This window comes from Eumetopias jubatus, unplaced genomic scaffold, assembly GCF_037043125.1.
Source record: "Eumetopias jubatus isolate StellerSeaLion01/CBP00866 unplaced genomic scaffold, mEumJub1_p1.0 scaffold_14, whole genome shotgun sequence".
Taxonomy (NCBI): Eukaryota; Metazoa; Chordata; class Mammalia; order Carnivora; family Otariidae; genus Eumetopias; species Eumetopias jubatus.
The window spans coordinates 67555048-67579902 of record NW_028274820.1 but is presented as its reverse complement, the minus strand read 5'-3'; the positions used below and the strand labels follow the sequence as shown (position 1 = coordinate 67579902).

General features: G+C 37.7%; 1 protein-coding gene and 1 long non-coding RNA gene across 3 annotated transcripts in view; one reads left to right on the top strand and one right to left on the bottom strand.

The window, feature by feature from the left end:
- The window catches only part of LOC114201301 (uncharacterized), a 74607-nt gene that overhangs the window by 25097 nt on the left and 24655 nt on the right, over positions 1 to 24855 (top strand). The window lies entirely within an intron of this gene.
- The window catches only part of ANLN (anillin, actin binding protein), a 49481-nt gene continuing 27567 nt past the window's right edge, over positions 2942 to 24855 (bottom strand). Inside the window, exons 10-24 of one of the 2 annotated variants that reach the window (XM_028093882.2) lie at positions 24582 to 24805; positions 23545 to 23690; positions 23174 to 23321; positions 22182 to 22317; positions 21355 to 21537; positions 19583 to 19709; positions 18812 to 18860; positions 18663 to 18719; positions 18176 to 18214; positions 17895 to 17916; positions 16886 to 16998; positions 11498 to 11584; positions 6593 to 6700; positions 5557 to 5729; positions 2942 to 4086 (exon numbers count right to left, since the gene is read on the bottom strand). In XM_028093882.2, coding sequence (XP_027949683.1) covers positions 3963 to 4086; positions 5557 to 5729; positions 6593 to 6700; positions 11498 to 11584; positions 16886 to 16998; positions 17895 to 17916; positions 18176 to 18214; positions 18663 to 18719; positions 18812 to 18860; positions 19583 to 19709; positions 21355 to 21537; positions 22182 to 22317; positions 23174 to 23321; positions 23545 to 23690; positions 24582 to 24805 — 1736 coding nt within the window. In that variant the 3' untranslated portion in view covers positions 2942 to 3962. The remainder of the gene's footprint in view (positions 4087 to 5556; positions 5730 to 6592; positions 6701 to 11497; positions 11585 to 16885; positions 16999 to 17894; positions 17917 to 18175; positions 18215 to 18662; positions 18720 to 18811; positions 18861 to 19582; positions 19710 to 21354; positions 21538 to 22181; positions 22318 to 23173; positions 23322 to 23544; positions 23691 to 24581; positions 24806 to 24855) is intronic. The other variant, XM_028093883.2, reaches the window with a different exon arrangement.

Genomic DNA, 24855 nt, shown 5'->3' with positions numbered 1-24855 from the left:
GTTAAAGCAGCTGGCTCTTGGTTCCAGGGAAAGAAGTCAGGTGACACATCTAAATGCTTGTAAACCTGGTGAAAGCAGGACCTCTTGGTTAACAGACTAATGATATTTGCTAGATCTCTTTTTTTTCTTTTCCCCATGAATCTGTATTTTTATTTTTTAATTTAATTTTATTATGTTATGTTAGTCACCATACATCATTAGTTTTTGATGTAGTGTTCCACGGTTCATTGTTTTCATATAACCCCCAGTGCTCCATGCAGTACGTGCCCTCCTTAATACCCAACACGGGCTTAACCCATCCCCCCAGCCCCTCCCCTCTAGAACCCTCAGTTTGTTTCCCAGAGTCCATAGTCCCTCATGGTTCGTCTCCCCTCCGATTTCCCCCCCTTCATTTTTCCCTTCCTTCTCCTAATGTCCTCCATGCTCTTCCTTATGTTCCACAAATAAGTGAAACCCTATAATTGACTTTCTCTGCTTGACTTATTTCCCTTAGCATAGTCTCCTCCAGGCCCATCCATGTTGATGGAAAAGTTGGGTATTCATCCTTTCTGATGGCTGAGTAATAGTCCATTGTATATACGGACCACATCTTTTTTATCCATTCGTCTCTTATCTGTGGAATGCTCTTAGAAGGATGTGGCTGGTTAAGGATAGTTTGTGGTAAATAAACAGAATTTGTGGATCTGTGAGGCCCGACTCCTGATAAAAGGAACACATGCTATATGACCATATAGGGTATAAAATGGCAGCACTTCCTCACCTACAGCCTCCCTCCGTGTTAGCTGTCCACAGACCTCACGTGACACCCTACCTATTCCCCTGGGCCAAAGACAGCGTCCAGTGTTGGGATGAAAGAACTGGGAGGCATACAGGGTGATGCAGACTCCCTCTTTCACTGGCGCCATGACGGCTTCTGTCCTTGAAATTAGAAGCAAAACTTTGTATGGATGAGATCTCTGGTGCATGCGAGTCAGACCCTGCGTGTGTGAGCAGAGATCACTGGAGGTGGCCAAGTGGCCATCCACGAAGGCTCTAACACTTCCTATCCTCACCAAGAGTCTGAGTTTGTTTCTCAGCAACACTGACTACAGATAGTTTTCCCAATCTGGGGGCCGATGAGGCAGTTAAACCCGTTTAAAATTATATTTTTCTGTTTATTCATTACCTAAGTTATCTAAGCTTTTGTGTCCTTATTCGATGCCTATTTCCTAAGGTCAGGCGAAGATTACATGAGCTAATCCATGCAAAACTCCAAGAATATCACCTGATACATAATAAATGCTCAAACAGTGATAGCTAAGGCATTGGAGCTCTTTATATTAAATATTACCATTAACCTTTTTGATTATTAAATGTCATAAACATTTTCTCCTAGTCTGATGCCTTGTGTTTAAACTTTATTTATAGACATTTATCAGGCAGGAAATTTTTTTTATCCGATGAAATCTGTCATTCTTTTCCTCTATGGATTTTGTCGTAACTTGATTTTTTTTTTATCTGAATTATTTTATCGAAGTGACTGCTCCCAATTTCAGTTCACTTTCTTTACCTTCCCTATGATCTTGTGGCCACATCTTAAGATTCTTCTTTGGTCTCACTCTAAATTGGTCTCTCTCGCAAAATTAAATGACAGGAGGTGACGGAATTTAGTGTTTATAAATGAGATTGACAATAACTTTAATAATTCAGAGAAGAAATTCAAGACATCACTCTTGTATTTCTTTCATGGGCCACTCCTTTTTCTCTTTCCCCCTCAAGAACACATTCCTTTTGTTCTTGCTTCTCTTTCGGAACCACATTCCCCCGGATCATCTTACCTGCTCTAATGGTTCCATCAACCCCCTGTGGGCCAGTGACATAGCAGTAGCTTTTCACTTTTACCAGGTATCTCTAACTTGATGTTCCACAGCCATCTTAAATCAAATTTCTTCTAAAACTAGACTTCACATACCCTCCGAACACCCTAGGAAGGAATGACTGAAAAGGGACACTCTGTTGCGTTTTTTTGTCTTAACTTACAACAAACAGTATGTATGGAGTATTTTCAATGAAGAAAAGAATAAAAATATGCCTATGTGTTATGCTTAGAATCGGTCTAGGAGGACACACAAGAACTTAAACATGGTTGTGACAAGGGGTGAAGGCATACTTTTCACTTGAACTTCTTTGTGCCTTTTGAATGTTGTGCCATGACAGGTAATTCCTCTTCAAAGACAGTACACGTTGGTCGCGGGGGAGATGGGAGAACTAAGTGAAGGGCATCAAGAGGACACTCACCCTGATGAGCACCGAGTAACGCAGAGAAATGGTGACTCGGGGTATTATACAGAAACTAATGCAACACTGGATGCTAACTGTACTGGCGTTACGAATGTACAAACAACCCCAAATAAGTACAAGTCTATAAATAAATAAAAGGGACCCTCTCATCATTCCCATCAACCCCACTCCCGGTTTTGGAGGGCAGGGTCACTTACCCACCCAGTTTCTGCTAAGCACAAAGTATCTCCTCGAAGGCACATCTAAGTACCATATTCTGTTGAAATGCCCCAGAAATGGATCCTTCAGCCACCTACTCCCCTTCATCAAAGACCCTAAGGACACATAAGCTGAGCACGGGGCCGGAGATAAAAAGATGAAAGCGATCCTATCTGTACAATCCCCTCAAGAAGCCCACAGCCCAGACACCAACCACACCGTGCACTTACATAGTATTGTGTAAATCACGGGTTCCTTAAGTCCTTTGCAAGCATTTATTTGGGTAAGAGATCATAAAATGTATTTTTATAATACACATAACAAAAAACACATTTGAATGAATACAAAATTAAATGACAGGAGGTGACAGAATTTAGATTCTGACAGAATCAGAATTTAGTGTTTATAAATGATATCGTCAATAACTTTTTAACAATTCAGAGAAGAAATTCAGAGTGGATTTAAAAGTTGTGACCATGCTTTATAATACTTTATAATAAAAAAAGACTTGGGCTTTCAAAGGTAATGCATGACTTAAGTTTTTCAAAAGATTTCATAATGTGCTTCTAGATACTGTCATACGTGGACAAGAAAAAAAAAAAAAAAAGACAACTTTGGCAAGCAAAGTATTAGTCCATAGCAGCTTGGTAGAGTTTACTTTTATACAAAGACTCTTCAATTTACATTTATTCTTGTTATGGGAGCTGAAAGAACTGATATGCCAAGTGGAATCTTAGCTATATAGCAAAAATAATTATTTTTAAAAAGCCTGTACTCTATGAAAATGTGCACCACACAGCATCTATAGAAACTGGGTAAATGTAAACCATGTGATTAAGTATTTCTTCTAAAGAAAACTAACCCCCAAATCTCACATAATATCCATGTCCACACCTCTTGTTTGAAGGCAGCCTCAAGCTTTAAACTAATGTACACTGGCTATTTAAAAAGTTCTTACCTCCATTACTAAAAATGTTTCTGTAAAGTCCCTTGGAAGTTTTCTTAGTATTCTACTAACAAGATATATCGTGATCAATAAACGATCACAAACTTTAGAAAAGAAGTAGTGAGGATAGAGAAAGGATGACCAAGCCAGAGGTTTCTGTCTCCAACCCCTGGAAAACCTTTCTACTTCAAGACCCACAGCTCCAAGAAGACAACTCAAAATTCTTACATTTAAAAAAATACTTTGTCATGAATAACTGAATAATTAGATTTCTAGGAAAATGAGGCTTTTAAATTAAGATTTAGCAAAATTGACTATAATGAATTTTCCTCCAATCATTTATGAATGACAGAAGAGAAATCAGTTGAAATTTTACATACAAAAGATATAAATACTGCATAATATGTAGTGAATATTGGCACATACCCTTTTGTATTTAAAGCATAAAATGCAATCAGCAAATCTGATGCTCTTAAGATACATTTATGACACAGCTCAAAAAACCTCCAGACGGCCTGGCCTGGAAACTTCCAACAGTTTAAGGCTTCCCAATAGGTTTGTAGCAAGCGTCCGGTTGCCAGAGGCGAATATCAACAAGAATTTGATTGAGTTTTTGCATCCAGAGATCCCGCTCTTCCTTGGTATCTGCAGACAGCCAGTTCCTACAGGAACAAACAAACAAAAAGGATCATTTCCCCCATATTCCATACTGTCCTGTTCTCATGCTGGGGGGTGGGGGTGGAGGTGGGGGTGGGGGCACGCAGCTAAACAAACCAGTAAAACGAGTTACTCATTACCAATTTTTAACAGATGCTAATCAAAAGCCCTATAGTGAGGTGCTTCTTCAATTGCAATAAAGGAAAATAATCCCCATAGGTTGGTTAACTGAATCAAAATTCACAGTGATCATGTTTGGTTAATGATGGAGTTTCCATGCTAAAATGGTAACTGTCTTGTACAGGTGGTCTGGCCTGGGTAATCTGGTGGTGCAGGACACCCACTGAGTGTGGACCACTTCCTAGCAAGAGCTAGCACACCTGGTCTTTATCTGGGAGCTTCCCAAATTCCTCAGACCCGGGCTCCCTGAGAACTGGAATCACCAGCTTGTGGACCTTCCCCTGGCTCTACACGTAATACTATCTTGCACGGTCTCCCATTATTTTTGTGTTAGTACTGTGTTGGTAGAACATGATATCTACAATAGGTGATCCTAAGATCCTAAGATTTTTGTCTATCCTCACCTCTCCATCCATATCAGGAATCACTTCTCTGCACCCATATTTAGCCACAAGTTGAATAACTAGTTGATAGGGCAGGTGAGGGTGAGGAAGAGAATTCCCTAACTCACAAGCCAGATCATTCTTCTAGAAAACAGCAGTTGTCAGAAGGTTTTTATAGTGTACTCATTCTGTGTCTTTGTAATTTCTCCCCATTGGTACTAGAAATGGGATAAGCAATGATCTGATCATCTATTAGTCAACGGAGAGAACACAACACGTACAACAATAATAGTGACCATTTGTTGAGCTCATTCCATGAGCTCAAGACTGTGCTAAATGTGTTTACTCATCAATCTCTATTGTCACTCTGTGGAAACCAAGGTTTACATCCTGACTCAGTGTCTTATTTCCAAAGGTAACCATGGCAAGTTACTTAACTTTGCTGGCCCTCACTCCCAACAGTTCATTCTCTTAATCTCCAACCAGAAATTTGCAGAGTAGCCCGAGACTGTTTTTTGTAAGTCACCCGATTCATTGAGGGCATTTTGGGGATGGAAAGGAAGGGACATGTAAAGTCTCTTTCAATAATACTTGCCTTCTCAATTATACACAAAACCTTCAGACTTAACCCAAAGTACATTAGCTAACTGCCTTGAAAATGGCTACACTGTGAGCATACTGGAAAACAGGATTAGCTAAGATATAGCTTGAATGTTAGATTTTTTTTTTAACTGTATTAATTTAGTTATTAGATTGTTCCCTTAGTGATTGTGTGGGTTTTCTTTCCTCATTAAGATTGTACTCTCTTCAAAGACAAGGACCATCTCTGATATTTCTTAAAGTGGTGGGAACACAGTGGGCAACCAATGCCTTACTGGATGGAAGTACTTATGTTTATAGCCTACTACGTACCTGGTGACACAGAGCGTGTCCCTGCACTGGCTGACGAGAGTCTCTCGGTCATCTTCTCTTTGTGGACGGACGGTAATTAGTTCAAACGTGTTGCGTCTTGCACAAAATTCTCTGTTGGCCGGTTCTATTTGATGACTTGTACAATTGGCCAGATTTATCCTTCCTGTGGGATTCTTTAAAAACAAATTAAAAACAAACTAATAGAAAATAAACAAGACCATTTACATCAATAAGCATTAAAAGCAGTATTTGAGTTGGTACAAATTTAAAGTCATTAATTTAAAAGTTAAAATTTAATTATAAAAGGTTTAGAGGAACATATTTATCTGTTATTGTTTCTTGCTAGGAAAACAGAAACCAAAAGTGTCAACTGGAGCTTTTAGCCAACTTAAAAAATAAACTCTTTGTTATGGAATATTTCAAACAGATGCAGAATTAAAAGAGCAGTAGAATGAACTTCCATGTACCCACCAACCAGCTTCAACAATTAGAAACACACATCACTTTGTAATTCTGTGTATTTCTATTTCCCAGTTTGGGGATAATAAATAATCACACTTGAGCAATAATATTAAATTCTTTGAAAATGAGATGCAATTTATCACATAAAATCCTATTCTCAAATTTTAGAAACAAAATCAAAATCACTATATTCCTGTGATGGTTTTCCATTACTGTTTTATCCCAGATTTAGCTAAGTCAACTATTTATAAAAAACAAAAGTGAATTCAACATATTTCTAGCTAAAAATGTTATTAAAAAATAGTACGAAACATTCTAGGAGAAAATAAAGACAAATATATGCCTTATGGTATTTTAAGAGTGGTCAAATCACAGGGAATGGAAAAGACATGAAAGTTTTACTTACACACACACACACACACACACGCAGGTCTTGCAACAAGAACATTTATAATGGCTTAGTAAACATACTCAAAGGGGCATCTGGGTGGGTGTGGAGACCAGTGGGAACCTCTGCATGAAACACTACATGAAAGTCAGGGCTTTCACCACTGACCAGGGCTATTAATATTACCTTTCGTTTCTCATCATCTGGATAAGTCCAATAAGAGATACAATTTCCAGAAAGAACACACCATCTTCGATGCCAGGCACCAAAACCACTAACATCTTCAAATATGGTCTGAAAAGTCAATGAAATGTTAACTTTAGAAACTTGAGGATCAATTAAATGATAAATCTGTATGTTAAACTTCAATATGTTGATATACTTCATAGCTCAAAATCGACTTACATGATTTTCACCACCTTTTACCCTAGTAATGAAACTTGATTGCTAATATCCAGAAATTGACCCAGATTTTCAACATCATCTACAGGCATATAGCATTTAAGAACTTCCGGATATTAACCCCAAATAAATACCTCTCTCTAATTTAGACCTTTTTAAAGCATCATGTCCCAAACCAAATGCTCCTTAAACAAGAGAGAAGTGCTTTAAGTGTTGTAGGGTAGAATAATGAGACTATCATACCTTGTATGTTGACAAAACCAATGATAGCTTATTAAGTTAGACTTACTTTATACAAAAGAAGAGCATTTAACTTTTATTCAGAACAAAACGGGATTGGAAAAGAGTCAGCGACGATTCTGTCTTGACTGATTACTGCGATAAACATCCGAGCTCCCCGCCCCCTGCTGAGCCATCAAGCACACTGAGTAGCAGCTCCCTGCAGTCAGGCAGCTGGTCAGCCCATGCCTTAGACACACAAGCTACATTCTAAAGAGGGGTGACACAGTCATGTTGGTTAAGGTCAGGACTCTGGAAAAGGTAACTAACAAATGGGGCTTTTTTCCATGGAGTACTTCTACTTAAAGTGTAAGTCGGAGCTGCCCCCTCCCCCACCCTCACTATTTTTTACTTGTAGTCCTACTGAGCCTTAATCACATAAAAGTCTTCACTTTGCATTTAAAAAGGGAAAAGACGTCCTTTAGGAAATACTATTTTAAAGAACAAAGCAAGTAAAAATGTAACAATGCTAGAGATCAGAGGTTGGCAAACTCTTCCTGTGAAGTACCACAGAGTAAAGATGTTAGACTTTGTGGGCCATCGGGTCTGTGACAACTATGCAATTCTGCTAGGGTAATGCAAAAGCAGTCATAGGTCATAGATAGTGTGTAAACAAATGAGCCCATGTTCCAATAAAACTTTATTAAAAAAAAAGTAGCAAGCCACACGTTGCTGACCCTAGCTAATATAGATAATCTGAAAGCATCTTCGTGTCTGATTTCAGAATGCATTACAGCTTTTCCAACTTCACATGGATCAACTAAACTTTACACCGACCCTAGGATAGCGGACATACACTCTTCTTGACTCACTAATTTGTGTGAATTTACCCAAAGTTGGCTTGAGTTAGAAGAGTACAAGCTCTAGCCATGGAGGAAAGTTACTTTGTATGAAGATATATTTCTATGAGAGAAAGAAGTCTGAAATTTATTAGCTTAGTTAATTAACCCAAATTAATTAGCTTACTCTAACCATATATCCTCTTACCCCACCTTTACTTCTTCCTCCCCAGTTTATCCTCTTTCCTCCCCAAGGCATGTTTTTTCTAGGCAACACTGGCTCACAACCATTCAGGGAAAAAAGACAGGAATGTTGCTATTTTGATCTCAAGCACAAAATTAGTATAAATGACTCACCAGCTCCCTCTTATGTTTATGCTTACCCTTTACATCATAAAGCTAATAGACAAGGAAAAATTTGATGGGTAAGAATAATACATTATTATAATTATTACACCAGACTGTAATCAGAGAAGAATAAAAAGAGGACAGCATTTTCATTTTTATAGCTGAGGAAAGTTCAGACCAAGGAAACTAAATGACAACACATAATCACAAAGCAGAACTGGAACCTTCTAGCTAATCCTGAACTTTCCTCACTTGCTGTTCATCAGTCAAGGCAGAGCTAGACTAGCACCATTTTAGAATCACTTAGTAAGTTTCTTTGGTTGGTAGTCACCTTCCTTCCAGCTGTTCCTGGCATATCAGGAAGGAAAATGGAACCAAGCAACTTTAGTTTCAATTACTATCTCTATTTTAGAGAGGGCAGAAGTAATTAAAAGGTAGTTTGGCAGGGGATAGAATTTATTTGGGGGAGTTCTGAGCAGTTTCTTAGCACATTTATGTAAGTGTGGATGTGATGGGCTATAGGGTCCAAGACAGCAAACCTGAAGAGATCTAACTAACGCTAACCTAGTTAAGAGCCCAGCTCAAAAAGTCAGTCAGACATCATATGCAAATGAGCTAGCAGCCATAACAGAGTCTGTTAGTTGCTGAAGGTATCTTTAGTAAAATATGAAAATATTTACATTAAAAGAAAAAGTCAGTAGGTAAACACTGCCTTCACATCAGAAATGTATAAAAACACTTTTTCAAGAACATCTAGTGCCATCTACTGGATGGACATGTGAAAAAAACGTTAAGGCAGTCTGGTTTATAGTCACGTTGGCCACAGAACTCTTCTTTCTGCCCCCTCTGATAGCAACTGCAAACTGACATCCTCTGTATCATTCAAATTCTTGCTTCACAAAGAAAACCAGATTAGATTTTCTCTACTTTGTGCACCATACCCACAATCTTCTATGTATTGTACACACATACTTTTCTCCTCTAATAATGGAAAAGTATATAGTTGACCCCTGAAACAGCCCAGAAGTTAGGGGTGCCGAAAATCCACATGTAACTTTTGACTCCCCCCAACCCCCACCAGAAGTGAACTATTAATAGCATACTGTTGACCAGAAGCCATATCGATAAGAGAAGCAGTCAATTAACACATATTTTGCATGTTATACGTATTATAGACTGTATTCTTACAATAAAGTGAGTCAGAGAAAACGTTAAGAAAATCATAAGGAAGAGAAAATACATTCACAGTACCATACGTATTTATTGAAACAAATCCATATATAAATGGACCCACATAAGCGTTGTTCTAGGGTCAACTGTACTGAATAAGATCAATCCCGTGAATGGTGGCTTGGATCTTATTTCTTCTCCCTCTCGTGACCTCGTTCCACATATTACTCCTTAACCCTAGTGCAAGTTCCCCAGTGCATCTTCAATCTCTCTGCACTATTAGAAGCCACCCAATTGAATTTAAAGATTCTCAAATCTCTCTGATCTTATTAAAATGTCAATCAAATCCTTCTTTCACCCTACATAGCTCTGCAGGTACCACGCTCTCTCTTCCTCCTCTGCAGCCAAACTTAGTTTCAGAGCGCTGCTGGCATTCTCATTCCTTACCTCCCACCCTGTCCATAACCATCTGCAATCCAGCTTTGTTCTCTGCCTTGTAAATGAGTCCCACAGTCTCTGATAATAGGTCCTGATCTAACTTGACCACCCCTTCTTTCAGATTCTCTTTCTTGACAACCATGACACACTGCCCTCCCTGTAGGCTCCTCTGAAGAGCTTCACTTTCGAAGTCTGTGGTTTAAATGTTAATGTTCCTCCTGGTTCTGCTTTGCTCAACTCTCCCTGCAATTTAATTACGATCTCTATGACGCAAATTTCCAAATCTTCCTCTCAACCAAAATGTCTATCTTGAGCTTCAAACTCAGATCTTCGGAGTCATCTAAAATTCAGATCATTTAAAACTTACCCAAACTTCCCACCTTGGGGGATGAAAGAACTGGCATGAAGGAACTTTGTGGGGCAATGTTTTAGATCTTAATAGAAACTTGGGTTATACAGATGTATGCTTGTGTCAAAACTCAGGGATATACACTTAAGATTTGGAGGAACACACTAACGTCTATAGTGTACTTTAAAATTCTTCCCCCCAAATACGGTATTTTCAGCAGTGGCCAGAGGGGTGGCTAGAAGGATGGCTAGGTAGTAGGTACGTGATAAAGCAAGGAGAGTAAAACATGTTAAACCCACACCCTAGATGGTGGGTGTACGGTGTTCAACGCTGTATATCTGCAATTTTCCACAATAAAATTTGGGGGACAACAAACTTTCTCCCCAAACATGCATACTTGTTCCTCCCCCAAGATCCCTTCTCTTGGTGGCATCCCTGCCACCCCACAAGTTGTACAAGGCAGGGATCTAGGGGACAGCCTCACTTCTGCTTTTCCAGGCCCTCTGCTGCACCGTCAAATCACTGCGCCTGCTTCATCTCCCCAGGACGGTCCCCGCCACCCTTCGTGGAGTGACCGTCTCCTCACTGGTCTTCTTCAGGGCCGCCAGTCTCCAACCTCCTTTCCACATGGCAGGGAGAATAACTTTTCTAAACCCAAATACGATGTTATTCCTCTGCTTAAAATCCTACAAGCGTACATCGCTGGCTTCAAGATACGGTCCAAGTTCTTTCGATGGCCCTTCAACCCTCAGGCCTGCCTCCCCTAACCACACTGTCCTCCGCAATCGCTGCCCTCCTCCCTCTTCCTCCTGCCCGCATATACCTGCGCCCTACGCACCGGCTGAACTACAGGCCCCTCACTGTCTGTGCCCTCCTTATCTTTGGTGGGGGTGAGAGGGAGGGCGAGAGAGTTCCTTTATCTGGAATACGTTTCCCCCCTCTCTCTCCCTGGCTAACGTACTCAGCAGTTTACAAGCTACTTCTTCCAGTGGCTTTCTTTAAGTCCCCTTACCCATTTTCCAGACCTGATGTCCCACCAGTTACCCCCAGGCCCTCTACGCTCCCACTTATTACAGCACAGAATTGCACTTGCCAGTCTACTTGTGTTTCTCCCTACTATACTAAAAGTTTCTGAAGGGAAGGATTATTTTGTGTAGCCTGTTAGATTCCAGTACCAGAACAGTGACTGCCATAGGGCAGACATGCAACACATCTTTACTGAACCAATGTATCACGTAATCACATAGGTGGTCATTCCTATGTGAAACCAAGTCTATACTTCACAATATGGAAAAAGGAAAATATAGATTAAGCAATGTTACTTACTAGAAAACCTCTTTCTTCAACACTTGAATTCACCTGACATTTTATTTTTAAATAAATATGACCTTCCAAAGGAGATAAAAAGGGCACCTGCGAAGACAGAGGGTAAGTTATTTGCAAAACTGTTTCAAAGTGTGATTTTTTTTCTTGATAAAACATGTATAAACCATGAATAAAGATTATGCCTTGAAAGCACAGTATTTTCTAAAGCTGGAATGTAAAATAGGTGGTCCCAAAGGCCACTGGTTCCTTAGCAACAAATGCTTTTGAAGAATAAATTCATTCAAGGTAGCCTTTGATAAAAACAGAACCCTAAGTTCCAAGTTAATGTGATAAAAAAAAATACAGATTTAAGACGAGATTACATGTGCTTATTCATTCTCCATCAACAGAATATACTCCACTGGTAAATTAGCAGCAATACTCAGCAATAAAGAATAGTGAGCTGCAGAAATGGAAAAGCTGATCCCTAAATTCATATGGAATTACAAAAGGTCCCCATTATTAATAACCAAAACAATCTTGAAAAAGAACAAAATTGGAGGAATCCTACCTCCCAACTTCAAAACTTAATCCAAAGCTACAGTCATCAAAACTGTGGTAAGGGCATAAGGAAGATCTATAGACTAAAGGAACAGAAATTGAGAGTCCAGAAATAAACTCAGACAGCTATGGTCAACTGATTTTCAGCAGGGGTGCTGAGGCCATTCAATGAGGGAAGAGCACTCTTGTAAACAAATAGTGCTAGGGAAACTGGATTTCTACCTGTAAGAGTAAAGTTGGTTCCCTATCTCCTATCATACACAGAAATTAACTGAAAATGGATCAAGGACCTAAAACCATGAAACTCTTAGAAGAAAACATAGGAGTAAATCTTCATGATCATGGCTTTAACAATAGTCTCAGATATGACACCAAAGCATGAGCAACAACATGGAACAACAAAATAGATAAATCAGACCTTATCAAAATTGAAAGCTTTTCAGTGAGGATAGAACTACTACATTGTCAAAAACAATATTACTTCTAGGTATTTACCCCAAAGAATTAAAACCAGATTCTCAAGGGATGTGTGCATTCCCGTGTTCACTGCATTCTTCACAACAGCAAGAGGGGCAAACAACCTACATGCCCCACAAAAGATGAACGGATACAGACAGTATGGTACCAAATCCTTTCTCCCCACTTCTCAGTATGAAAACTACTCTAGGCCACCCAGATCTTGCTCTTCTCAAAGTAGGAAGTCTGTCTTCCAGGCTCTGAAACTCCCGTTTATGTTCTCTTTTGTGCCCGAAGCCATAACCTGCATTTTGCACCCTAGGTTCTTGAGAGAAAATATCGTGCCTTTTTCGTATTTGTTCTCCTAGCCTATTACCAACTTATATCCAGGCATTTCAACAAATGTTTGCTAAAAGGATACTGTTTGGCCAAATAAATACCCAGTTTTCCTATTAAAAAAAAAAAAGAAAGAAAATGTGGTACACAGGTAACCCATGGATTTTCAAATTCTGCCCACTTCACTTTTACAAAAGACCTATGTTAGTACCTGTTTTTGCTAACTAAAAGAAATCTGAAGAGGATTTTCACTTTCATGAAAAAAGGCAAAAAGCAAAAACAGCATTTAGCATTTGTGTTTGCAGCTAGTGGCTGTGGAGGCAGCAAGCACCCCGAGCAGCAAGAGTGGCCCCAGCTCTTTCCCCGGGGACCACACCCAGCACCTCCAGCGTCCAGCCACGTCCAGCTCTGAGGGGCTCTGGGAGCATCTGTGCTGTATCTCAATTTATTTTGTGCATCTGTTAGCAAAATGTGGACTGAGGTACCAGAAAAGCCGAAGAGAAGTTACTTTTGAGTGGAAAAAACTTCTTTTAGGTGTTAAGACTGGTTTCCAACAATTCAGTCCTCCAACACAATAAAGATAAGTTAAAGGGGGAAATCTTGGCCAGAAAGAATAGATTTCCAGAGACTAATTCCATGAGACAAACCTCTAACTTTCTGAATTTAAAAGGCATCCATAATGTAGAATCAAAACATCAGGTGCCTCGTTATCCTTCTTGTTATAAATTCCCTCATTCTTTCCTTTTCCATGTTGTCAGGTTTTAAGCTCCTCGGGCTCTCAATGCTAATTAATAGATTTCCACACTGAACCAAAGAATGCTGCTGGTAAAAAGAATCTCATAAAAACTAGAAGAAAATGTCTACTCTTACTCTACAGCTGTGAAAAGCTGACAATATTCTTGGTCAGAAGCTTGTCCTGATGAGGTGAATTGAGAATATTCACAAAGCAGTCAATATCACTACCCCCCTGCTGAGTGTAGAAACATGTGAAAATGTATGATCCTATTCTGTTTTTTGTTTAACAAATGGTCTTTGAAGATATTCACACTTCCAAGATTATTGTTAAGAGCTATAAAATGTAACTTATAACAGGCGTGGCTGTAATTTTTCATACAGTGGGATATTTCTGAGAGAGAGGGGTACAGTTAATAAGTACACCGGGAGGCGCCTGGGTGGCTCAGTCGGTTGGGCGACTGCCTTCAGCTCAGGTCATGGTCCTGGAGTCCCGGGATCGAGTCCCGCATCGGGCTCCCTGCTCAGTGGGGAGTCTGCTTCTCCCTCGGACCCTCTTCCCGCTCGTGCTCTCTCTCTTTCTCTCTCTCTCAAATAAATAAATAAAATCTTAAAAAAAAAAAAATAAGGATACTGGGCCAAGGGGCGTACACCAGGATAGTTTTGGGCACAGCAGAACACCTAATCACTCTTCCTGTAACCTCAAAATTCGACAGTGCTAACTGGTTGTTTTACTTCACAACTGTTTGCCCTATTACTATTTAAAATGACACCTCTATTTTCAGTGGTGCATAAGTACCTATGAGGTTTCTTTACGTCTGAAGACGGGCTGTGAGATGTCCTTCTCCCTTTAACCATGGAAGTGTAATAAAATCTACGACTATTTTGCATTCTCTATTCAAAGAAAGGATTTGAGAGCCTGTGACTCATTGAGATTCATAATTTAAATTGCAGGATGCCAGATTTAACCTCAAATAGGAAGGCGATCGCTATCGGTGGTATCCTAAATCCACAGAGCAAACAGTCTGGGTAAACTTCAATAGAAGTTCCATTCTGAAGGTGATCTCAGAGATAACCTTTGTGACTGTTGTGCTGTTGGTCCCAGCACCAATAAAATAAGCAAACACTCCCTTGTATCACTGGTATCTGGTAGGATATGGGTGACTTGTCTATTCTCTCAAAGTCAATTAAGTAGGGTTATTATATGAGTATAGAAGGTCTTCCATTTTTCTCACCAACTTAAAGAACATCGAACTTAACTATTTTAAATATTCTCCTACATCAACTATAAACTATTAGAATAAATATTTGCTTCCTCCTGCCATTCATAAAAGCACATTTGGGACAAATTTTATATCTGATTATATTGTACTTGATTCAAAAAGAGACTTCAGAGTATTAGACAGAACCAATTAAATTGAGTGATTTGATTTTGTACTGAATCATGTGGTTGGCTTTTTAAGTTATAATTTCAAAGAAATTAAGAGAATGGAAATACCAGACTTTTTTAAATTTGTAAGTGTGATATTTTGAATTAAAATGGCACCCAAACAATTTTTCAAGACCAGTCTATATTTAACATACATCATTGAAACCTCTTTCATTTTAAAGATTAACAAAATCTCTTACATGCAGAAATTGGCATTTTGTAAATTTCTATATACCCACAGAATGCTTGTAATTGATCTTTGCAAGGATATTAAAAATCCTAAAAAAAAAAACTTTCTATAACATATGATTATATGTAGTATAATTTTAGTGTTAAATGCATTTTAATTTCAAAATCACCAAACAAAGCATCATCTACATAGCAGTATACTATTAGCCAACTGAGACCAGTTTTATCTGAAACATCACCAGTAACTCTTTTAATATAGGGGAGGTCAACAATATTAAATACTAAAATTTTAGTTTTAGACAATTGAATACATTTTAGTGTTAGTTATTAATTTGGTATTTTAGTACCCAGGAAATCAAAGTCACAGTGAACCTTAAAGAATTGTAACGTAAAAAAAGAATATAGAAGAAAAGCCCAAGTACCAAACATGCATGAAAAAAAGAAGACTGTCAAAAAAAAAAAAAAAGCTTTAAAGACTATGAGAATTAAAAAAAAGATGACCACCTGCAAGAATCTAAAGAAAGAATAATGTACATCGTGTCCTTAATTATTTAAAATAACTAAGAACACATAAGAGTGGTTAGTAAAATGAATACATATGAGCCAAAACTTCAGGATTGATTTTTTAAGCTCATTAGTTTCAAGCAAAGAAAATATGGCAACCTTTTCCGGGAACATATAGCCCAGTAGCTCTCGCTCTTTTACATCATAATTTATCTAAAACAAACAAAATAAAAGACAAAAAAAAAAAAGACTCAAGATCACTCAATTTGGTAAACTAGCTGAATTACTAAATAAAAAGTTATATACGTTTTTTAAATTAACATGTTAAGATAAAACACATTTATGCATTAACAATAATCAAAATTTCAAAGGTAATCTGTTTTTGTCTATTAACTAAAAGAAAAATGTTTCATAGAAATTTCAAGGTAGATTGTTTTAATCTAACCTAATATCCTCTACGGGGAAAACAAGATCCCAGAGAAATGAAGTGACTTTACTCAATGTTGAGGAAATTACGAGCAGGGTCAATACTAGAAACTCGGCCTCCAAATTTTTATACTTCCTCACCTCCATATTCTGACTAGGAAAATCTCTTAAAATATTTAAAAATATCCCTGTATCATACCACAGGAGTCAGCCCAAGGACCAAAGTTTGCCACTAGTTCTCTCACTCTTTAAATGGTCTTGTTGGCTATTAAAAGTTTAGTCATATCACATTATGGTGAAAAAGCACTCAACAGGGACAGAACACAGATCTGAACTTTGAAGCTTTTAATTTGGGGAGGAAAGTATGGGAAAGAAATCCCTTCGGTTCATGAGTACTTTCTAAGAAAGTAACCTATCCTTCCCTATCTTGTCAAAACTGTATCTATAAAACAGTATTCATTTCAAAATACCGGTTCAAATGGGCAAGTTACCATGTTTAAAACTGTAACCTTAACATCTACATGCAAGTAATACTCCTGTAGTCAGAAGTAACATTTAGAATAAATCAGTATATACTGCTTTGAAGATTTAACTATTAAGAGACAGAGAGAGAAATACTTCCAACATCAAAAATGTAGGGACACCCATGCCTAGTTAAAATGTACAATTCTAAGAATATACATTTTCAGCCAAAGATTTCAAACACTTGAAAGTCCTGGGGCATTTCCATTGACCTAATTTTTCTAAAAGTAAATAAATACATAAATTTGGATTACCTTGTCCAGAGCAAATTTAGTGTTTCCTACTGAAGATAATGACAGCGTGTATGATCCAACCAGGGCAAAGTTGCTGGTGCGCACAGCATTGAGACCACCTGGACTGGCCATGACTGTAGAGAAAGGAAATAAAGGTTAGTTCAGAGTGACTTCTGTGAGTATAAGTAACAACTCTTCACCACAGCCCAATAGGAAGAAATTAAGTTGTCACAGAGAAAACTGCCTCATTTTCCTCCATCTTGAAAGGATAAAAGAAAACTGTTGAGTACCTTATATTTAACTTAGGTGAACTAGCATAGACATTTCTTATCACTCCTTTGGGGTGATGTATTTTTAAGACAGAACTTAAAAATGTATACATAAAGCAATTTTCCTAAAAGATGTGAAAAGGCTTCATTGCTCTAGTCTGGGATGACATAATTAGCAGTAGAGACTGTCTCTGCAAAGTTCTTCTTAGTTACCTTCTTGTGCCAAGAAGAAGAGACCAGAAGCCCAAATGAGGTGAGTGAAACCAGCTCCATCCTAACCCCCTTTGGAAAACTCAGGCCTAAAGCCACTCTAGAGAATGCCTTTCCCAGATTCCTGGCACCCAGGTTCCCAGTGAACTAGAAGGATGCTTCTCTGACATGATACAATGCTAGTCATGATCAGTAAAGTTAAAAGTCAAGTCCACAGTGTGGAAAGCACAAAGCAAATCTAAAGAACGCCAGAAGCTGGGGTGAAGAGTAAAGCCACCAGCTGCAGCTGTAGCCGGGTAACGGGGTATCACACGGGTACTGCCTGCTAGAGCCTGAATGATGTGAGGCTGGGCGGCCTATGGCGACATCTGACAGCATGCCATTCTGCCCAGTAATCTTACATGTTACTAAAAACTATACAGAAAATATTACTCAAAGGAGACTAAGGTGAACACTCATCAAGATGCCTGTGTGTATAAAGCACGTGTGCTGTTGCTTAGCTTGTGCTTTTTCCTTATTCTGTTGTTCGAAATAGTTCAAGATTCACTCACCTGAAGAATGAAGGCTGCCTTTCTAAAAAAAAAAAAAAAAAGGTATAAAGAAGCATAAGTTACTTCCTTTATTCGATACAAAGATTTAAATATTAAACTCTTTAACACTGCAAAGATTTCAGTATTTTTCCCTACTTGAATATCAGAGATTTTCTCCCCAGTAGTATATTTTAAAGATTTCTACAGTGCTAAGGGTTTAAAAATGGCTAACCAATTTACAATCCTGTGTGTAAGATGCAGATTTCTCAAGGGAGCTAAAATTTTTTTAAGAATTTACTTACTGTGGTTATAGATGTGAGAAGTCGCTTTGGAGTAATCGCCTAGAAGAAAAGATAACAGTGTCTTTCCTGCTAAACATTATGATTCAGAGCTTAAAGCTAACCAACCTTGAGATACTCCCACATAGAAAATAATCCTGAAATAGGAATACGTTATACTTGAGTCCTCTCTTAAGGCTTTCCCTATACTGTCATTCCTGTTTTTATTAGAACTAAAATAAAATCCTGCTAGATGATGACTTAGGAAAAGCACAACAGAGCAAAGACTGGGAAAACTGGAAATCAACATGCAGATACTACCGCTTTTGCCTGCACATCAGTCCTAAGTGCTGGTTAACCGAGGACGCGGCAGGCAAGAGTGCAGAAGAAAGGCTTGAGAGACATTTCAGTGGGTTATACAAGCTGGTTGTCAAATAAATGTAGAGCAATTAAAACTGACATATCTATTGTTTCTGATAATAATACTTTTTACTGGGTTTTTCATTCTCACCTTGGACTTATATGCCTTTTTCTTCTTATCAGGGCCTGAGAGATCTTTCTTTTGTACCTACACACAAACCCAAAGCATAATTAGTTTAAGATCTAGTATCTCTAAGAAAAACATAATATTGGTTATTTTGGAAAGCTTTCACTGCTTACCAAGCTGTAAACTTCAATATTTATTTCAAAGTCATTGGACACATCTTGCCTGGAAAAATAAATCATTAAATAAAACAGTAAGGAAAACATCAACTTAATGCCATTAAAAATTATGCCACTGATAGTGTTGCATTATTCTGGAGTAAAGGAATTCACGGTGTTTTTAAACTACAGGCAGTTGTTACAAACTATTAAAGAATATAAAAATTGGTAAGAACAGTCTATTTTTCCTATGATACAAGTCAAATCTTCAGTATCTTACAAGATCTTTAATAAGTACTTTTTTTCTAACTAGATTTTGATCCTGTATTTTCACAATAAATTTGGGACATAAATACATCTTTTCAGTGAGAGAATATTAAGTATATTTAAGATTTAAAACATATACATATATAAAATTAAGGTCCAGATTTTATATATATTTTTATTTATATTTATTTATATAATATATAATCTGGACCTTAGTCATTTTTATAATTTATTTATAGAATATATAATCTGGACCTTAATTATTTTTATTATATATGTAATGTATATTTATATATTATGTATATATCAAAACATTAAATACCTATAGTCACATGGAAGAAATGTGCTACTCAATGGAAAGAAATATCAGAAACATAACAGAAGATTGAAATCAACAAACTGAAATGGAGTTATTTGTCCATATAAGAATATAGCTACTGCATTTCAAAGACTATATATTCCATCCATATTCTCTATTAAAAGAAAAATATTTTTAAACTGTCAAAAACCTAATTTACTTACAGAGTAAATGTAGTAGTGAATGTCAGAGCATCACCATTAAGAGAATTTGAAGTACATGATAATGGTGTGGCTACCATATTTTCAGTTCCTGCTTTCAGTATAATTAAGAAATAGTAATTTGCTGCATCTGCAAAAAGTAATCACATTACATAATAAGCACAAGCAAAATCAGATTTGGCTAATCAGCATTTTGGAAGACCAAAGGAAAAAGTAATACTGCGACTAATTTATGTAATTTATCTAAAAATTACTAAAATCAACTTTCTGGATACAAAAAGCTAGGTTAGTTATTTATGTGAACTGAAATAATGTCACTCCATTATCCATCCATTTCTGCTGACTTCAAGTTTTACCTATTGATCCCTAATCCTTTAGCTAATAGTATATTCCTCAAAAAGGGAAACTATGGTTTATTATTTCAAAACCGAGATTAAAATACTGTATTTCTGTGAAAGTTAATCGGAGATAAATTCTAATAAAAACATAGGCTGGGGGCGCCTGGGTGGTTCAGTCGTTAAGCATCTGCCTTCAGCTCAGGTCATGATACCAGGGTCCTGGGATCGAGCCCCACATCGGGCTCCATGCCCCACAGGAAGCCTGCTTCTCCCTCTCCCACTCCCACTGCTTGTGTTCCCTCTCTCAGTGTCTCTGTCAAATAAATAAATAAAATCTTTAAAAAAAAAAAATAGGCTGTTTCTTCACTGTCAGTAAATACCCACATCAAGGTACGTACTATTATTACCAATAAATTTCTTCCAGACCACACCAAAATTAGAAAACAGCAACAATCAGAACCTACGTTACCTTGTTCCTACAAGAACGTTCCAACTTTTAAACATCTCCATTCTCTATTTTCCCTGTACCTTAAATTCACTTCTCACCTGTGTTTAACTCTCCTCCTCAAAGAGAATGGTCCATGCAAATGAAAACATAAAGGAAGCTTAAAAGAACTTCATGAAAATTTAGTGAAACTTTGATTTTATTAAGCTTGCCCCGTTTTCAGATCCTGGAGCCATATGCTCCTTTGCCACTTTGCTATGATTTATTGTAGAATATATGTTTAGAAAAGTTTACTTATTCAATATAGAGTGACAAAGGCCATAATAATTTCAATAGAATCATCTTCACTGTGGTGATCATCTTCACCTCTACAACCAATAATTCAAGATTTTTGGGATGAATTTTAAATAGAATAGAGTAAGTAAAGTAGATTCTCTTCAGTGTCCCAATACTTTCCACAGTAAAATTAAATAATGAAAGTTGAATGATCTGCTGTATCAAGATATCTCATCTTTAGGAAAATATTTTATGCTCAAAACTATGCTTAGAGGCACCTGGGTGGCTCAGTTGGTTAAGCATCTGCCTTCAGATCGTGATCTCGGGGTCCTGGGATGGAGCCCCGCATCAGGTTCCCTGCTTAGCAGGGAGCCTGCTTCTCCCTCTGCCTCTGCCCCTCCCTCTGCTCGTGTTCTCTCTCATTCTCTCTCAAATAAACAAAATCTTAAAAAAACAAACAAACAAAAATCTATGTTTAACTTGCCTTCCTTTCAGTTAGAGCTATGTCTGTTCCCATGTGGATCAGCAACCCCATATATGAAATTTTCCCTTGGTTATTTTTACATATATATCTTCATTAAAGGAACTAAAGGCCCAAATACAAGCTGTGCATCGTTTTGCATGCTCTACTTGCTCCCATTTGCATAATTCCCATCTAGATAAGGCTCATAATTTAACATAGGATCTAGAAGTGATGCAAATAAAAATCACCATACCTGGTTTCTGAACTGTACCACAGACAAAATCTGCTTTTAGAGGCAAGCGGATTTCTGACAAAGTAACAGATCCTTTGGATGGGACAAATTCACTTGGGGCAATGGGACTAGTCTTATTCTTCCTCTGAGGCCCTTCATTCTTCAACTTATTCAACTCCTCGATCAAAAGTGTTCTCTTCTCAGCTATGTAAAAATATGCAATATCACAAATATGAAAACCGCCAATGTTTCTACAGGAGACCAATTCAAGAAAACGCACTGATGTGGCAAAGGTACTTAAGATCAAAGACAAGCAGGTGGAAGGTTGTTGGGTAAAATCTTGACCACTCATCTGTTTACAACGTCTTGATAATTTAAAGCTTGAACTTTTTGCCAGTTTTCTTGCGTGGTATAATCTCTCCATGCTAACATGCCCTGTCATCCATCACTATACATACACAACAAAACTCACATACTTTTTTAGCTACATGTAGATAGCTAGGTGCAGAGACAGTGTGTGTATATGAATACACACACACATATGTAAATATATTCATATATTCATTTTTGGCATACTCTTCACAACTACATTTCTTCAAATGCATTCCAATTCTTTTCACCTTTTATGCAAACTACAGTTTATTTTACATGCGGAGTATATTCACAAATATAACGAATTGTTATATTCTTATAACAAATGTTATAAGAAACAAAAACATAGATCAACTGAAACAGAAAAAGCCCTTTCTTTAAAATAGAGATTTCTAACTATCCTAGACAAAAGAGTCTTTCCTGGTTTGAAATTCTGTTGGAGTTGTTTTGAATGGTTTCAAGTGTATCACACGTACTTGCAATGAGGAGAAGTCTTTCCGCTTCAGCTTCTTCTAGTGACCCTTTTCCGTGATCTTCATCAACACAACAGTTAAGAGCCTGGCTAGCTTGATAGATTACTGTCTGCTGCAAATTTATTTCATTATTGAGTTCCTAGGGAAACCAACGAAAGGAGGGAAAAACTCACATTTTTAATCGCCATTTTTACTTTTTTTTTTTAAGATTTTATTTATTTATTTGACAGAGATAGAGATAGCGAGAACAGGAACATAAGCAGGGGCAGAGGGAGAGGGAGAAGCAATCTTCCCGCTGAGCAGGGAGCCCGATGTGGGACTCGATCCCAGGACCCTGGGATTATGACCTGAGCCAAAGGCAGACACTTAAATGACTGAGCCACCCAGGAGCCCCATTTTTACTTTATTTAAACTTCAGTTCTTACTAAGCCTGTTGGATAATTTCCAAAATATCCAGAGTAAAGTCAAAATGTTATTGTTTCACAGTTCAAGTGTATATACTATGCACCAAAAACATTCAACATGCCGTTATAATTACACTGTAAACATTCTTTCTTATGAAAAGACTTTCTACCCATATTTATTAAAATTATAATTGGGGCTATGTTCAACAAAGTAGTAAAGATTTAGAAATTATCTGATTCATTTTATTTAAATTACATGTATGTTATACTTTTAAAAATGCCTTTCTTGGCATAAAAGAACCTGTAAGAGCCAAACAAATTTCACACTTCACCACCACCCAATTTATAGTTATACTTTAAGGATATTTATGACAAACATGTTTAAATATTTCAGAAATATCAAACAAGCTTCCAGCGTTTCCAACAAAGAAGACCTTCCTTTCTCAAGTTACACTGAATTCAAGAGCAATTTACTGAGTGTGTCAGACAATGCTCTAATCACTCAGGATATAGAGATGAATAAGGCTGGGCCCTTGTCCTTAAGGAATGTACAGAAAACATTCCAAATCTCCTTTCCACAGAAGTACATACCTGCATTTTCTGTTTGATATTAACTTGACCAGGAAAGGCATTCTTTTTCTCATCTAACTTTGAAGTAACATCTTCCTTCCGAACAATCACCTGCTTTATTGAAGGACGTTCTGTTTCCTTGAATCTTTGAGATCTGTATGCATCAATGCTTCAGGAAATAAAGTATACTCTATTAGAAATCCAGCAACACATTGAGCGCTCTCTTACTGAACATGTGGAATGGAAAATGCCATTTGGTAAAAGAGAGGCTGACAAAAGTTGTTCCAAAGTTTTATAGGTGAACTATTAATAACGTAATTATAAATTGTAACGCAATTTGCTATATCTAAACCATGACCCTTAGTGAGTGAACGCCTCTGAAACATTCTTACCTGTAAAGGAGACCACGATCTTCAGAACCAATGCTATCACCTGACTCAGCTCGAGGGACACGGGTTCTTTGGAATTTTCCCAGCTTCGGACTTTCATCACTTACACTGGTGTCTTTCAATTCCAATCTAGGTGAGGAAACTAAACTCTGCAGTGAAGCACATCAGGTATTAGTCGAGTTTATGGATGACATGGATTCTAAATGGTAATTCTGAGGGAAGGAATAAATTCTCTATTGTTAGGAATAAACATCCAATAAGTCAACTGATTCATCATAAAAACAAAGCCAACTAAAATAAGTTCCTAAATAGTAAATGAATAAAAATTCAGACAGCTAAAACCTACATTTGCAACTCTCTTAAAAAATACTTCTAATTGGGGCGCCTGGGTGGCTGAGTCATTAAGCGTCTGCCTTTGGCTCAGGTCATGATCTCGGGGTCCTGGGATCGAACCCCACACTGGACTCCCTGCTCTGCGGGAAGCCTGCTTCTCCCTCTCCCACTCCCCCTGCTTGTGTTCCCTCTCTCGTCTCTCTCTGTCAAATAAATAAATAAAATCTTAAAATATATATATATATATTTCTAATTGAATCCATTTCCTGAGTTACAGTTATTCAGTTTAGGGTGATAGCTAATGATAATAGTCAGCTGTCAATAAATGTTAGTTCTCTGTCTGGTGCTAAATACTAATATACTAATGATGTAATATTCACATCAACCCGCACTAGTTTTAACCTCGTTTAACAGGTGAGGGAACTGCGGTAAAGAGGTTAAATAACTTGGGCCATAAACAGCCAATGGCAGAGCCAGAATTTGAGCCCACATGTCTGGCCTTTTAAACCATGTCACAGTTTGGATTTTATCTAAGGTCACAGGAAACCACTGAAGCATTTTAAGCTCTCTTTTAAGAGAACTGACATCAGAGTTCCAGAACTCCCCTGGCTACAGATGGCCAAATCCCCATGTACCAACTAAAACAAAAGGGGATCCCATTATAACTGTTTGTGTCCCAGGCCTGGTAACATTTAGTCTTTCCTTACCTCTGGACTTACCACACCAACTGTCTGTGCTAATGGAGCAAGTAAAGACATTGAGGAGATATTCAGTGCATCTTCCTGTTCTTCGTGGTCCATCTCCTCTTCGCTCTTTTCCACATCTAGCTCACCTTCCACCAGGACATCACTGAAGATGTCATTAATTACTTTTGAACTATTGATATCATCATCATCATCATCCACACTCATCTCAGTTTCACGTACCACTTCTGAAAAAGATTTCAGTAGGTGGATTCTTTGACTCAGACCTTTCAGAATT